At 38.9% G+C, this 16,761-nt stretch overlaps 1 protein-coding gene across 4 annotated transcripts in view; it reads left to right on the forward strand.

Annotated features, from left to right (window-relative positions):
• LOC127952151 (zinc finger protein 883) overlaps positions 1-15,857 on the forward strand; it is a 199,524-nt gene extending 183,667 nt beyond the window's left edge. For 2 of the 4 annotated variants that reach the window (XM_052550494.1, XM_052550495.1), the window contains one exon: positions 13,294-15,857. In XM_052550494.1, the coding sequence (XP_052406454.1) occupies positions 13,294-14,810 (1,517 nt within the window). In that variant the 3' untranslated portion in view covers positions 14,811-15,857. Of the gene's footprint in view, positions 1-5,559; positions 6,275-6,887; positions 7,351-13,293 lie in introns of those variants that run through there. The other 2 variants (XM_052550493.1, XR_008152834.1) reach the window with 2 other exon arrangements.
• Positions 15,858-16,761: the final 904 nt, after the last annotated feature.

A 16,761-nucleotide genomic window follows, 5' to 3' on the forward strand; every position in this document is an offset into this window, starting at 1 on the left:
GGCGGCTCCAGACGCCCAAACAACAAAACACAAAAAGTTCTAGAGGATGGTGGAGTGGAGGTGGAACGGGGGGGGGGATTGGAGGGCCAGGCCCGTGGAGAGCAACAGGACCTGGAGGGTGGAGCAATGGCAGACCATGGAACAGAGGGGGACTTGGGCCGTGAAGCAACGACAGTCCATGAAGCAGAGGGGGACCTGGGCCGTGGAGCAGAGACAGACCATGAAGCAGAGGGGGGAGTATGGAGCCATGGCGGTGCTGGCATAACGGGAAGCCATTGTGGTGCTGGCCTAGCGGGGTGGCCAGGCGGTGCAGGCAGAGCTAGAAGCCATGGTGGAGCAGAGACATGGAAAGACCACTTGGCCATAACAGTACAGGTATTGAATTCTTGAGCGGCCTCCGTAGACGTTACAGGACAGGCAGTGAGTTCTTCAGCGGCCTCCGTGGCCGTTACAGGACAGGCAGTGAGTTCTTGGACGGCCTCCTTGTCCATGCCAGGACTAGCAGTGATTTCGTGGATTGCCTCCTTGGCCGGGGACTCGGGCGTGGTGGCCATCTCGGCCGGGGACTCGGGAGTTGCGGCCATCTCGGCCGGGGACTCAGGCGTGGCGGCCAGACATTACACTTATTTGTGGTTATAGCTTTTTAGAGTATGATTATTTATAACACAATGAACATGTTGCATCCACTTTTACAATGGATTATATTTCTCATAGTTATAATGTATTATAAGTCTCATATCTTGCCATTTTTCTGATGCTACTTTACTTAAAGTGGTCAAAGACCACTTATAAGTAGTAGTAGTAATAATAATAATAATAATAATTTTAAAAAATGTTTTCTCTCAAACAGCCATAAGATCAGATATCAGATCAGATGAAGTTGTAATATGACACATTTGCTTTGAACTATTTTTATTGTAATATCAGTTTGATTATTTTGAGGGTACCCCTTAGACAGCTGTTGGGTAACTCTGCAACTGTATCAACTAGCGGTCATTGGAGTATTACTATGTCTGCTACTGTAAATGTATGCTAACACTTTATTTTGATGGTCAACCAACAGATAAACTGACATCAGTATGTCAGCTTACTCTACCATACTAGATTCTACCATTCTTGAGCATACTAATACTCCAGTGAGAGTTAGTTGGGATGTAGTGGCAAAGTTGCTTATAATAGATTGATTAAGGGGACCATCAAAATAAAATGTAACCATATAAAAGATTGTTTTTTATAAAAGAATTTTTTTTTTCAGTTTAGAGTGTTAAGCTCACATCAATTAACATTAGCTCCAAAGGAAACACTCAAGTAACACTCAACATCTAAGCACTCACAAGCTGTAGTAAGATACTGTGCAGATCTTAAATATGATCTTAAACAATGTCAAGATATGATACAGTCCATTATACTGAAAATTAAGTAGATTTAATATGGTGTTCATTGTGTGTTATACATAATCATACTCTTAAACTTATAACCATGATGAATTATATTTTGTATTGTATTATGATGTATTATAATTGTTATGATTATTCATGAGTTGATATAACATATGTTTTTTTATGCATTGTGCATTCATTATGCCTTAAGAGTACCCTTATAATGTATTATAAATATGGGCTTCATAGAAAGTGTTATGGACAAAAGTGTACGGGTCCCATTTGGGTTGCCCATGCAGGGCCCAACTGACAGCCCACCAAAAACCCACATGGGGCCCACATGGAAATGTTGGCTGGGTTGCAGGCTCAGTTTGTAAATTTAAGCTATTAATTTAAAGGGGGGGTGAAATGCTATTTCATGCATACTGAGTTTTTTACACTGTTAAAGAGTTGGATTCCCATGCTAAACATGGACAATGTTTCAAAAATTAAGTTGTACGTTTGAAGGAGTATTTCTGTTCCAAAAATACTCCTTCCAGTTTGTCACAAGTTTCGGAAAGTTTTTTTCGAGTATGGCTCTGTGTGACGTTAGATGGAGCGGAATTTCCTTATTTGGGTCCTAAGGGCACTTCTCCCGGAAGAGCGCGCTCCTGTAGAGCAGAGCAATTCACTGATCAGAGCGAGAGCCAAATGTCACAAAAGAAGTGTGTTTTTGGTTGCGAGGGCAAGCCAACCATGCACAGATTACCAAAAAAAAAAAAAAAAACATTAAGGGACCAGTGGACGGAGTTTATTTTTAAAGAGCATCGACGGAGTTGTGCAAGTGTTTTTGTTTATTCCCTGCATTTCGAAGATGCTTGTTTTACAAACAAAGCCCATTTTGACGCCGGATTTGCGTACCGTTTATTTCTTAAGGATGATGCAGTCCCAACAAAAAAGGGTCACGATTGTGTGTTGGAACCGCATGCGGTGAGTAAAACTGCTTCAAATATCTCTGTGTTGTTAACTTAGCTATCGGCGCGTAAGCACATCAAGTAAACAACATTCGATCAAACTGCACTTTCCACATGTACAGCTTAAAAAAAAAAAAAAAAGACGCCATAAAGTGGAACTTAGTCATTTTCCAAAACCCCTAAGTGTACAGACGCTAGTGGCGGTAGCCATTTAGCCTCCTTGTTAGTGCGTCCGCCTCCCATGCCGGAGACCGGGGTTCGAGCCCCGCTCGGAGCGAGTGTGAGGAGCGTCAGAAAGGACCCGGGAGTGAGGGGCACAAATGTAGTGACAAACTTCCGCTATTGTCAGAAGTCGGCATATCGGTTTCCGGTTTACTTCACCCCCATCCGCTATAAATAAACGAGATGAGTGGTGCAGCTGTTGTACGAAAAAAGAGATATAATGTGCGTGACACATCTAAGTTTCTAAAAACTGTGGGTGGATCTAAGGAGCACTGCTGTGTGCCACTTTGCTCTGCTTTAAGTCGATATAACACCCATTTGAGCTTCCACTGCTTTCTGAAGGACACCAACCTTCGTGCGCAGTGGCTGCACAAAATTAGGAGGGCACGATTTTCGGTGACCACCCATACTAAGGTATGCAGCCGACATTTCCACGCGAAGGAAATTCACACTACCGTTAAGGGTAGACGGGTTTTAGCAGTAGGTTCAGTTGCATCGTTATTCGAGTGGAATAATTACACTACGGCTTCACGGGCCGGTGTTTGGGAGCGCCGATCTCGACTACCAAGTCCAGAACCTGACCCGCCGGGGCCTAATGAAGACCTCGAGCAACCCGTCATGGTCCCGATGGTCGTGTAATGACACCCTCATTTCATGATTCAATACATATAGATTTATTTCATATGAATATGCTTGCACTCTGTCACATGGCAAGTAATTTTCATTTTGGGTGAACTTTAGACAAAACGGGTATTCATGGTCCACGTTAGATATTGTTGTTGCATTTTTGTATTGCGATATATTAGTACACCCCTACTCATTAAACTCATCTTCCCCCAGAAACTGCTGCTGATCGTGGAGTTCTTCCTCTTCCTCACATACCTGTCCACTGGCTGTACCCAGAGAGAGTTGGCTCATAGATGCAACAGTCAGCCGGATCATTGTGACCTGGGCCAACTTCCTCTACAGCTTACTGGGCTCGGTCTGTATATGGATGTCACCTGCAGCTGTGAAGGCCAGTCTTCCACCCAACTTCAGCGACACACAAGTAGTGCTTGATTGTACAGAGCTACGGTGTCAAACCCCTTCTTCCCTTCTCCTTCAGAGTGAAGTTTTTTCAAACTACAATCCCACTGCACCTTTAAGGCTATGGTGGGCATGTCCCCTCATGGAGCACTGACTTTTGTGTCAGCACTCTTTGAGGGTTCCATGAGCGACAGGGAGGTGTTTCGTCTGTCAGTGATTACATCACTCTTAACACCTGACATGGCCATAATGGTGGACAAGGGATTCTTGGTTGATGACCTTGTACCTCGGCCTGTTCATCGTCCTGCCTTCCTCTCCAAGAGGGCCCAAATGTCAGAGGTGGATGTTCTGAAGACGCAGTCCATTGCCCGTTTGAGGGTGAAGACTGAAAGGTCAATTAGAAGAGTTAAAGAGAATAAACTGTTTGATACCACTATCCCTTTCTCCATTGCCGGGAGCATTAACCAAATCTTCACCGTCGCCTGTCTCCTCTCAAACTACCGGAATGGACCTCTGGTCAAGAAATGGAGATTATTAAATTAGATACTGTAAACTGTAGCCATATCTTCTCCCAAAGAGATCGATATTAACTATTTTTGTGTTCAATATACAATTGTCATAAAAATAACATTATCACTTTGTAAATTGTCTCTGATATAATTTGTAAACATTTTTATAAATTGTGAACTGGAAGGTGCAACAATAAAAATAAAAAAAAACACCTAAAAATCACAAGCATGGTCATGTAATGATTTGCACTTTACAGTTGTTAAAGAGGCAGTTGTAGTGCCAGAGACGTCCACCTTCTCAAGGACAATGGTAATAAATGACTGGTCTTTTTCTTGGGGTGCAGTGTCATAATACATTTATTGTGCTTAATCATAAAAATTATGTTTAATTTTCACATTTAATGGTAGCACAGAAGAACATACAAAATGTAACTGGAAACACTATTAACACCTACTTCTGAAGCATTAGACATTTCTGTATGTAGACAGAGAAATAAAACCGGTCTACTTTTTCTTTGATTGTATCCAAAACATCACTGTCTCTGTAACCTTTTTGGATGAGCATGTCTTCCTCGGCTGAAACTACAAAATCACACCAATCCATTCCCGTAATTAGCATCTGCCCCTGTATTTGCCAGTAGTAAGCATGTTTTGTTTTTTTTTTGCTCTAATTTGCCTGACTCCGTTTTCAGATATGGGCAGTCAACGTAGCTTTTAACATTCGGGCATTTCATCTCAATCAGCCCAAAAGGACATGGCTCTGAAGGGTCAAAGATTATCCCATCTGGAGATGCCCCCAGCCAACACCGGGTTATAATAAGTAACAAGCTTATTACATGTACAAGCATACAGTAACTCAAATGGGGACTCGTGTTTTTCCGGAAAAAATCGGCACAGACTATTTTTCTCTTATAAATATAATAAAACTAAAGACTTTTTGAAGATATGAAGGATGCAGTACTACTCTATAGGTACTGAAGATTAACAGGAGATTGAGTGAAAATGAGCATTTCACCCCCCCTTTAAGTTATAGACAAGTGAAAACTCTGTGCTTAATGCAAATATTGGCTTCATTTACAAAATTAGGTGAATATTTTCGCCCATCTATGCAAATGTCTATCTATATAGAAACAAAAGAATGAGGTTAATCACTGTCTGTCACGTCAGTTTATAATGATATATAAGACACTGATAAATACACCTTCAGAAACATTTTTAGCTTTTGGTTTTATTTCTCAAACACAAAACAACTTAAAATCAAAGGATAGCAGCGGGAAATGTTCTTTATACTGTGTTTATTTATATCAATTTATTTGTATTAAACACCAAACTGACGGAAGGAAAATTTAAAATAAGAAAATTAGACAAGTAAATATTTATTTATTTATCCATTCATTCAGCAACGGATGTAGTGCTGGATGTTGCTCGGACGCGCAGACAGTAATGTACTACACCCTTCAAATAACTCACTTAAAGGCTCTACAAGGGAGTAGGGCACAGGGATCCTCACTTCTGTTTGGTGTTCGACCCAAATGACAACGAACTGGCGAAGTCCTGTTTTTGCCGCGTCGCTTTTCTTTCCAGTCCAGCGGGTGGCGCTAAACACATTCGTTTGTTTGAAAAACACTATTAAACCTCAGAAGAAGAAGTTTATCCGTTTATACCACACTCTCTGTTGTTGTTATGCCAGTATGCTGCCTTAATACAAACAGTTATATATATATCTTTATTTTAAGAGAAAAATACAGCTTTTGAATCAGGTCAGTAAATAGCTGTTATATTGGCATCCTCAGTCGTGACTAAGTTTTGAATCAAGCAGGAATATCTGGAGAAGTATCGTCTGAACTGGGAGCTGCTGCTGTGAAGATGGATTTTATTAAAGAAGAGAGTGAAGAGAATACAAGTGAACCAGAAACCTGGAGAATAAAACACGAGGAACCAGAAACCTGGAGAATAAAACAGGAGGAACCAGAAACCTGGAGAATAAACCATGATGAACCAGAAACCTGGAGAATAAAACAGGAGGAACCAGAAACCTGCGAAATTAAACATGAGGAACCAGAAACCTGGAGAATAAAACAGGAGGAACCAGAAACCTGGAGAATAAAACAGGAGGAACCAGAAACCTGCCAAATAAACCATGAGGAACCAGAAACCTGGAGAATAAAACACGAGGAACAAGGAGGTTGGAATTTATTTTTCATTCATCCTTAATATTTGTGGTTATGTTACATTAGGTAGGTATGTGACAAAAAAAAATCAATACTAGAAAATGTATATATAATCATAACCATCAATAATCATATGCTAGATAAAAAAAAATACATTTAGTGTTTTTAAAATGATTAAAGTCTGATAATTAAGAAAGTTGCAGATTTTTTAAATTCGGAAATTAGGGGTAATTTTTGTACCTAATTAAAACAATAAAACTCAAAATATCATAACTTCCTCGTTTCTTGGTCTATTTGCATAATTCAAACACCACAGTGTAGGTAATAAAAAGCCCAGCAATATTATAATATAACCAAGGCCGAGCACGCGGCGCCAGATTTTTATTTTATTTATTTTTTTTATTTTACCGCAGGTGCTGCTGTGCTACGGGGGGAGCTGTATGTATATATGTATGCGTGACGCATTTAATGCACGAGACAAAGCCAACACATATGTTGTCACTCCCCACGAATAGTTTAAAATGTTTGCATACCTCCGATTTTCCTCCAAATTTGCTCAAAGTTAATTCTCCTGTTTTTTTTTCTTTGCTTCTTCACGCTCCATGTTGCACTTAATCTACTGAATAGTAGGCTACAGCGCGCACAGCAGGTGTGATGCTTCACGCATGCGATACTGCGAGTGGACGAGACGCTGCGCATGACACGCGACGTGCTTTATCAAGGGCCCGACCCGACCCGACCCGGCCCGAGGACGATGGCGGGAAATATCGGCAGAGAAGATCGAAGCTCTAATCCTGCTCCAGTTTTTCATTATGATTTAAAATAAATTAAGACTACTACTCCATAATTCTATTTATTTCAGTTAGGATGAAAAATGACTCACCTTGGATGATATGGAAGTCAAGTTATTTTCCCACCACTGGCATAGTTTCATCAAGAAGGGCCGCCCATTAGTAAAAATACCTACAAAATAGACAATTATTTATTTCTCAACAGTAATATTAATTGAATGTTAATTATCATTTAGAAAACAATAAATGCATGCATGTTGAATTTTTTTTTAAGAATAAACATCAGTAGGCCAAAGAAATTCATTTTCAGAACACACAACAATGAGGCCTACAAGTACATTCTTGGATATTACAATCTGAGAACAGATGAATACAAACATCTGAACATTTTTTTAAAAAAAATAATCAGCCTTTTAAAAATATGATATCATATCAAAAGTATATAATTATATTTATTTATTTTTAAGTATAATATGATATTTATATTATATTTCAAATAGTAATATACAATATATACCTGTAAGCCTACAAGTACTACAGAAATTTGGTTGTTTTTGCTGCTTTAATTTACTTTTGAAAAAAAAAAAACATATTTCAGTAATTGTGAAAATAATTCAATTTTACCAACTCTGTGCAGAATAATACAGCACACATGGGCTGAAATTTTTGTCAGATTTGTCCAATCAGCTTGCCAGAAATGGGTCACGTGACCTAGCAGGCAACCAGAAGCACAGTTGTTCCTAAACGAATCCATAACCATCCATGGTATTTATTTATATGTTTGACAAAATTATGGCAATAATGTAATCTAGAGATTCTAAACCTTGGTTCTGTGTGATTACTTTGAAAAATACTGCAGGGATTGATGAAAACTGGCAGAAGTTTGGGAAGGCAGTATGATTGAATGGCCGATTCTGCTTTTGACAAAAACGTCGCTTGTGGATCGTAAAAAAAAAACAAAAAAACACACACATGCGAATGTTACAATAAATCCCAAATTTCACCTAATTCAAGTTAAATGTATATTCTATCAAAAGTATTGGGTTTAAAAAAATAAAAAAAAACACCTTCATAGCGGATTTTGATGCCAAACACGAGAGAAATGTTGCTTCGCTTATAACTTTCTTCTTATGACAGCCATCTCTGAAATTCGAATGTGAGAATCAACATGAAGTAATTTACGTCACTAGTATATGGGCTTTAGAGGTATTCACAAAGCAAAGAGAAGACATATTTCCTAAGTCACCGACGCGTCTGGCACTGCTTAACTGCTGGGAACACAGCCGCGGGAACAAAGCGCTCGTGCGTATATAGGTCAATTTGTCACATACCTACAGTAGGGTTACAAAGTTTTACTTATCTGGTGTTTTGGAGTGTTTTGGGGCCCTGACATCTGTGGTTTATTTATAAAGACAGCAACCATTTAAAAATGGGTTTCGCTGATTTCGGAGACGGTCATCTCCACACGATCAGTGGGAGCTCAGTGCACATTTATTCGCTGAGAGCATTCTCACCCCGGCTAGTCCTTCTGATATTTGCATCTGACTCTGATGTCTCTTTAGTGGTTAAACATAAAATATAATTTGTTTTGGGTTAATCTAACAGGGACTCTTTGGTCTGTATTCAAATTCAACTAGAAGGATACAATCTTTATTTTATCTTTAATTAAAATTTAGTCGCTTTTGGTTGTCAATAAATAACACGTAAATACATAATTTGACATGGATAAGCCATAGGAGGGCGGGCCCCCAGGTTACAAGCTGGACCAGGTCTAGGTTTCAATAACACACGTTGAACTAAAGCACACTGCTTTTATGGTAGAACAAACACTACAAACTCAGCAGTCATGCTCTTTGATGCATCCAGAACTTTGAAAAAGTACTACCTCACCTGCAGGGACTTTCTGAGGGACATTTTTTACCTGGAACTTTTAGATCCTGATTCCTCCGGTGGACCGAGTACCAGCCCGAAGTCCCTAGTTCCTGTGGTGGAAATGTGGTATTAGAGTGGCCTTTTATTGTGGCCAGCCTGAGGCACACCTGTGTAATAATCATGCTAGGGCTGGGCGATATAGCCTAAAAATAAAATATCCGATTTTATTTTTTTAATTCGATTTCCGATTTCCCCCCCTACTTAAGGAAAGCAATAAGTACAAACAGCAGACAACTTAAAGGTGCTGTAGGGAACTTTTGTAAAAAAAAATATTTTTTACATATTTGTTAAACCTGTCATTATATCCTGACAGTAGAATATGAGACAGATAATCTGTGAAAAAAATCAAGCTCCTCTGGCTCCTCCCAGTGGTCCTATTGCCATTTGCAGAAACTCCATCGTTCCCGGTAAAAAATAACCAATCAGAGCTGAGGTCCGTAACTTTGTTTGTGTTCAAAATGTAGAAAAATGTATATAATAAGCGAGTACACGATGAATCCATTTTCCAAACCGTGTTTTTGGCTCGTCCAGAATCACTAGGCTGCACCTATAATAAGTGTTTATATTCTGACTATTTTAGATTGCTTCAGGGGTACCATGGCGGAGTAACCCAGTACCTTTGTGATTCTTCATAGACATAAACAGAGAGAAGTAGTTCCGGCTACGATGATCTTCCGCAAGATGCAGGCAGTTCCGTTTATTAACCGCTAGAGCGTCAAAAGTTCCCTACCGCAGCTTTAAAGCAAATTTTGCTTTTATTTAATCAAAAGTAGGGCTGTTCCGTTCACGATCGGCCGATCGTTAATGCGCATCTCATCAGTAAAGCCGGTTTTCTAATCAGCGGTAAATTCCCTCAGGTGCGTGATTTCACATCGAGCAGCTGTTACTAAACAGAGCCGTTTGTTAACTGAGAAGATGCGCAAATAAACGCTGAAAATTAACGTGGATTTACGCATCTTCTCAGTTATGGCTCCTTGTAGTAACAGCTGCTCGTTGTGAAATCATGCACCTGAGGGAACTTACCGCTGATTAAAAAACCGGCTTTACTGACGAGATGCGCATTAACGATCGGCCCTAATCAAAAGCAAGACAAATGTAACCCCCATTTTCATATTCGGCTGGTGCTGCTGCTTTTGACTGGGGTCTCTTGCTCCACGTCTGTCGCAGCAAACCCATACCAGTTCCAAACAACAGATGATTTTATTCCTTTCTTGGGACCAAACTTCCAACTCTCACCGGTAGCCATGTTGTCGCTTGCTGTTTTATGTGTGCTATGATGTTGTTGTTTTTGTTGTTGCTTGCCATACTGCCATGTGAAACTAACGCTAGAGAAGCTCCGGGGAGCCAAAAATGCGCCATTACACAAAAACTCGATTTACTTATTTTTTAAATCGCCTGTAACAAAAAACTCTAATTAATTAATTAAATCGATTTTTCGCCCAGGCCTAAATCATGCTGTCTAATCAGCATCTTGATATGCCACACCTGTGAGGTGGATGGATTATCTCAGTAGAGGAGAAGGGCTAATTAAAGTGAAAGTGACATTCAGCCAAGTATGGTGACCCATACTCAGAATTTGTGCTCTGCATTTAACCCATCCGAAATGCACAAACACCGTGAACACACACCTGGAGCAGTGGGCAGCCATTTATGCTGCGGCGCCCGGGGAGCAGTTGGGGGTTCGATGCCTTGCTCAAGGGCACCTAAGACGTGGTATTGAGGGTGGAGAAGAGAACACTTCCCCCACCTACAATTCCTGCCGGCCCGAGACTCTAACTCACAACCCTTCGATTGTGAGTCCGATTCTCTAACACTAGGCCACGACTTCCTATAATTAAAACAGATTTTAGACTTGAACAGTGTGTCGGCATTAAGGACAAAGCTCTTAAATGGTTTCAATAATATTTGACATACAGAAGTTTTCACCTTGGTGAATTTTCATCAACTACTGCCCCTCTTTTTGTGGCATCCCCCAAGCGTCAGTAATGGGCCCTATGTTATTTTGTTCGTACATGCTGCTCTTAGGGTTTTTTCTAGAAAGCACAATATCAATTTCCACTGTTATGCAGATGATGTACAAATTTATTTGCCTGTCAAAGCAAATGACAAAGGTTATTCTGGATATTCTGGCTGGATCAGAACTTTCTTTGTCTTAATGAAAATTAGACTGAGATTGTTGTGTTTGGTAGTCCTGGGTATTTAAGGGCTTGTGTAGATGCACTTGGTAATTTAGGTGTGTATGTTTGTCTATTTACCAAGAATCTCAGTGTGATTTTTGACAGTGCTTTTAAATTTGAAAAATAGAGTAGTTCCTTTGTAAATGCCAGTTTCTTCAACTGAGACTATTGGCTAAAGTCAAGCCCTACCTTCCACGTAAGGAGTTTGAAAGTGTAATTCATGTTTTTATAACACCTAGACTAGACTACTGTAACTCTTTAAAGGGGGGGTGAAATGCTATTTCATGCATACTGAGTTTTTTACACTGTTAAAGAGTTGGATTCCCATGCTAAACATGGACAAAGTTTCAAAAATTAATTTGTACGTTTGAAGGAGTATTTTTGTTCCCAAAATACTCCTTACGGTTTGTCACAAGTTTCGTAAAGTTTTTTTCGAGTATGGCTCTGTGTGACGTTATATGGATGGGAATTTCCTTATATGGGTCCTAAGGAACGTCTGCCGGAAGAGCTGCGCGCTCCCGTATAGCAGAGCACTGAGAGCACAGACATTCACTGATCAGAGCGAGAGCGTCGCGAAATGTCACAAAAGAAGTGTATTTTTGGTTGCCAGGGCAAGACAACCCTGCACAGATTACCAAAAAAAAAAAAAACAGCATTAAGGGACCAGTGGATGGAGTTTATTTTTAAAGAGCATCAACGGAGTTGTGCAAGTGTTTGTGTTTGTTCCCTGCATTTCGAAGATGCTTGTTTTACAAACAAGGCCCAGTTTGACGACGGATTTGCGAATCGTTTATTTCTTAAGGATGATGCAATCCTAACAAAAAAGGGTCACGATCGTGTATTGGAACCGCAGGCGGTGAGTAAAACTGCTTAAAATATCTCTGCCTCCTTGTTAGTGCGTCCGCCTCCCATGCCGGAGACCCGGGTTCGAGCCCCGCTCGGAGCAAGTCGTTGCTGCTGCTGCTCTCGTTCAGTTTCAGCCTCGGGATCTGAATCATAAATTCAGATCATAAATAAACGGCTGAATCTGACTGTTAGCCATGGTTTGTTTTGGATGATGTTTTTTTTTCCTCACGGTAATGTCACAACTTCCAAACGCTCTCAACGCAAAAGCCTACTGGCGCTCGTGATTCTTTAGCTCCGCCCACACGTCACGCCTCCAGCCGGTCGTGTTTTTCAAGTCGAAAAATCGGTACAGACTATCTTTCTCTTATGAATATAATAAAACTAAAGACTTTTTGGAGTTATGAAGGATGCAGTACTACTCTATAGGTACTCAAGATTAACAGGATATTGTGTGAAAACGAGCATTTCACCCCCCCCTTTAAATGTTGGTTTGGATCAGTCATATCTTCAGCGCTTACAGTTAGTCCAAAATGCAGCAGCTCGGCTTTTAACTGGGACTAAAGAGTATGAGCACATTACCCCTGTCCTATCTTCTCTACATTGGCTTCCTGTCCTCTTCAGGATTGATTTCAAGATTTTATTGTTTGTTTTTAAGATTTTAAATGGGTTGGTGCCTGTGTATTTATCAGAGCTTTTACATGTCCACGCTCGTGTTAAAGCACTGAGGTCATCCAATCAGGTGCTCCTCAATGTACAGAGAACTAGGTTGAAAAATAACGGTGACCAAGCTTTTTCAGTGGTGGCACCTAATTTGTGGAATAGTTTACCTGTAAACATAAGAACTGCTCAGACTGTTGGAATTTTTAAGTCATTACTTAAGACACACCTGTATTGGCTTTTATTTCAAGCTGAGATGAGACATTGTGATGTTTTTACTGTATTTGTCTAATTTGTGTGTGACTTTTTATTTTTATTTTCCGGACATTAAGCACTTTAATCAACCATGGTGATTTTATATGTGCTGTATAAATAAATTAAACCGAACTGAACTGAACAAAGACCCTTGGGTCAAATTGACTCCAAAGTACAACGATGCTTCAAAATGTGTAGAGGGCATTGAAAAAATAACATCATGTTCATTTTATGTTATTTTATCGAGTTGTTCCCATACAATCTGAAGCAACGAAAATTAATTGTGTATTTACAGATGTTAAACATTGAATGGGGTCACTTTTATGTTCACTTTTTTTAACAAGTTACCAAAAATAATTTTTACTTTTATTTCAGAGTTAATTGAAGAAAAAGAGGAGAATGAAGAATCAAATGAAGTTGAGGAGAAAAATCATTTCAAAACTGGAGGAAAACCAATGAGTTGCACTCAAACCAAACAGAAAGATTTAAAGAAAAAAAGAGTCAAGAAATCTTTCACCTGCACTCAGTGTGGAAAGAGATTCACACACAAAACAGGTTTTGAGCGTCACATGAGAATTCATACTGGAGCAAAACCATTCTCTTGTGATCAGTGCGGGAAGTGTTTCAAACAATCCGCAAACCTGAAGAGACACATGAACATCCACACTGGTGAGAAGCAGCACTCATGTGATCAATGCGGTAAAATGTTTTTATGGGTTTCACTTCTGAAGAAACACTTAAAAGATCATGCAGAGGAGGAGCCACATCCAAGTCATTTGTGTGGTAAGAGGTTTTTGCATCTGCAAAGTTTTAAAGTACATAAGAAAACACATACTGCTGATACAGAGTACATGTGCTTTGAGTGTGAAAAGACTTTTAGTTCAGTGAGCAGTTTAAAACAGCACCAGAGGATCCACACTGGAGAGAAACCTTATAAGTGTTCACACTGTGACAAGAGATTCAGTCAGTCATCAAATCTGAAAAGACATGAGAGGATCCACACTGGAGAGAAACCTTATAAGTGTTCACACTGTTACAAGAGATTCAGTGATTCGGCAAGTCTGAAAAAACATGAGAGGATCCACACTGGCGAGAAACCTTATAAGTGTTCACACTGTGACGAGAGATTTAGTGATTTGTCAAGTCTGAAAAGACATGAGAGTATTCACACTAGCAAGAAACCTTATAAGTGTTCACACTGTGACAAGAGATTCAGTGATTCAGCAAGTCTGGAAAGACATGAGAGGATCCACACTGGCGAGAAACCTTATAAGTGTTCACAATGTGACGAGAGATTCAGTCAGTCATCAATTCTGAAAACACATGAGAGGATTCACACTGGAGAGAAACCTTATAAGTGTTCACACTGTGACAAGAGATTCAGTCAGTCAGCAAATCTGAAAACACATGAGAGTATTCACACTGGCAAGAAACCTTATAAGTGTTCACACTGTGACAAGCGATTCAGTGTTTCATCAAGTCTGAAAAAACACGAGAGGATCCACACTGGCGAGAAACCTTATAAGTGTTCACACTGTGACGAGAGATTCAGTCAGTCATCAAATCTGAAATCACATGAGATGATCCACACTGGAGTGAAACCTTATAAGTGTTCACATTGTGACAAGAGATACAGTCAGTCAGCAAATCTGAAAGCACATGAGAGTATTCACACTGGAGAGAAACCTTATAAGTGTTCACACTGTGACAAGAGATTCAGTGTGTCATCAAGTCTGAAAAAACACGAGAGTGTTCACACTGGAGAGAAACCTTATAAGTGTTCACACTGTGACAAGAGATTCAGTGATTCATCAAATCTGAAAAAACACGAGAGGATTCACACTGGAGAGGAACCGTATCACTGCACTGTACGTGGGAAGCATTTAATTTAGTCATTTGTTATACACAGTCATATAAAACAATCACAGTAAGGCCCCGTACAAACGGAGACACGTTTAGCTGTATATGTACATTTTTCCTGTGGTATATATATTTTGTCCAGACAAATCAGGTGTTTTGGGAGAGTGAAATCCCTATTTCTTGAAACCGGTTCCCAGAGTGGATAAATCTTAAAATGACACCTTTGCATTTTTGTGAAACAATGATGTCATCACCCCACGTCTCAACCCTACGTAATGTAACACAAACACCAACAACAATGGAGAACTACATGTTTGTGTTCATGCTGCAGAAGAGCAAAGAGAATAGATGAGTGTCAGCGAAAGTGAACTAGACTTTCAGTGAAAATGTTCTTTGATAATGTAAATGTTCTCTGCTCTGTTTCTGTACAGTGAAAGTGATATGATTAGCAGGGGCGGGTTTAGTGATTTGGGGGCCCCAAGCAAAATACAGGAATTGGGCCCTATACACTAAACAATTGTCTACACAATCCAAGGTTGATAAAATTATAAACTTTAAAATACATTTATTTTATTTATTTTAATTAGAAATTTAAACTTAACTGAAGGAAATTATACATTTAGATGCTTGAGGATTATTTCAAGCAAACATGAAGTTTGCTTGTGTGGAAAGTAACTGCATGATTCCTTCACAGAAATGAGTGAGCACCATTTAAAACAATAAACATATAATACACACTGTTGCTTATTATTAAAATACAGCTTCAGATGCATGACATTTTCATTTGTAGGGTCCTATGAAATCCATTTTAATTGTTACCAAGTTAAGATCCAAAATCCATATTTTTTTTTTTTTTCGGTTCAAAATTTTCGGAATTAAAATAAATTATTATGGCCCAAATTCTGTGCTTCTTTTTATTTTAATGGTTTATTCAAAAACATATCTATTGAACTGAATTAAAAAAAACAAAACAGCTTGATGTATTAATTTGTATACAAATCAAATGAAGGCCAAAAAAAAATCTATCTTTAATTGCAATAAACATCAAACAAACCCTTTTTGTACAAAGTGCTACACAACCACGAGTCTGTGCCATTTATCTGACCATCTGCATTAAACAGTGAATACATTTTTTTATTAATGTACTCCAGAATATTTTCCCTGTTTTCTGTATCGCAGAAATCCTATTATTGCTACAAGAAGCACATTCAACGCAGATGTAATAAACACCACAAACAACTTGTGCTTCCATGCTGAACACACATCTCATATATAAAAATAATTTTGGGGGTGCTTGGTTTTTTTAGGCAGTCGTTAACCTTCATTAACCTTTGCCTTATGGTTAAGTCCGCCAGTTTTTTTATGCATAGTTATTAGATTACATTGTTATGTTACTTCAATCATTGCCCACAATAGCCTAGATAAATTGTTTTTTTAGTCATCTTTATTTAATTTATGAAACTGATAACCGCTAAATCAGTGAGTGAAAGACATTGTCTAGAAATGTACAATGTTAAAACATGTGAAAGCTCACGTCTCACTTGTTGGTTTTGTTGATTTTTTTTTTCAGTTTACAATACTAATGTTAGTGTAGTATAACTGTGACATATACCCTGTACATGTAATGTAATTTGAATATAGACCTACATTAAAATTAAGTTGTTTCATTGTTTTCTCTGTTCAACCCCAACATTTGAGCTTTTTTGTGCTTCAGCTAGGTCAGATCACAGCTCATTCGCTTTGAAATGCTGGGAAAAAATCAAAATAATACATATTTAACCTTTTCAGTGATGAGATTAAAATATTCTAGTGGTCCCCCCAGAGTAAGTTTTTTTTTTTTTTTCTCAGTTATTTTTATTACCATTTTCCAACAGTTTTATACAAATCACTTACATATATACAATTTGTATATGTATGACTGTAAACAAAAAACAAAAAAACACAACCAAAGCAAAAAAAAAAAAAAAAACCTGCACATACATT

Source organism: Carassius gibelio, chromosome B3, assembly GCF_023724105.1.
Source record: "Carassius gibelio isolate Cgi1373 ecotype wild population from Czech Republic chromosome B3, carGib1.2-hapl.c, whole genome shotgun sequence".
In the NCBI taxonomy this organism is placed as follows: Eukaryota; Metazoa; Chordata; class Actinopteri; order Cypriniformes; family Cyprinidae; genus Carassius; species Carassius gibelio.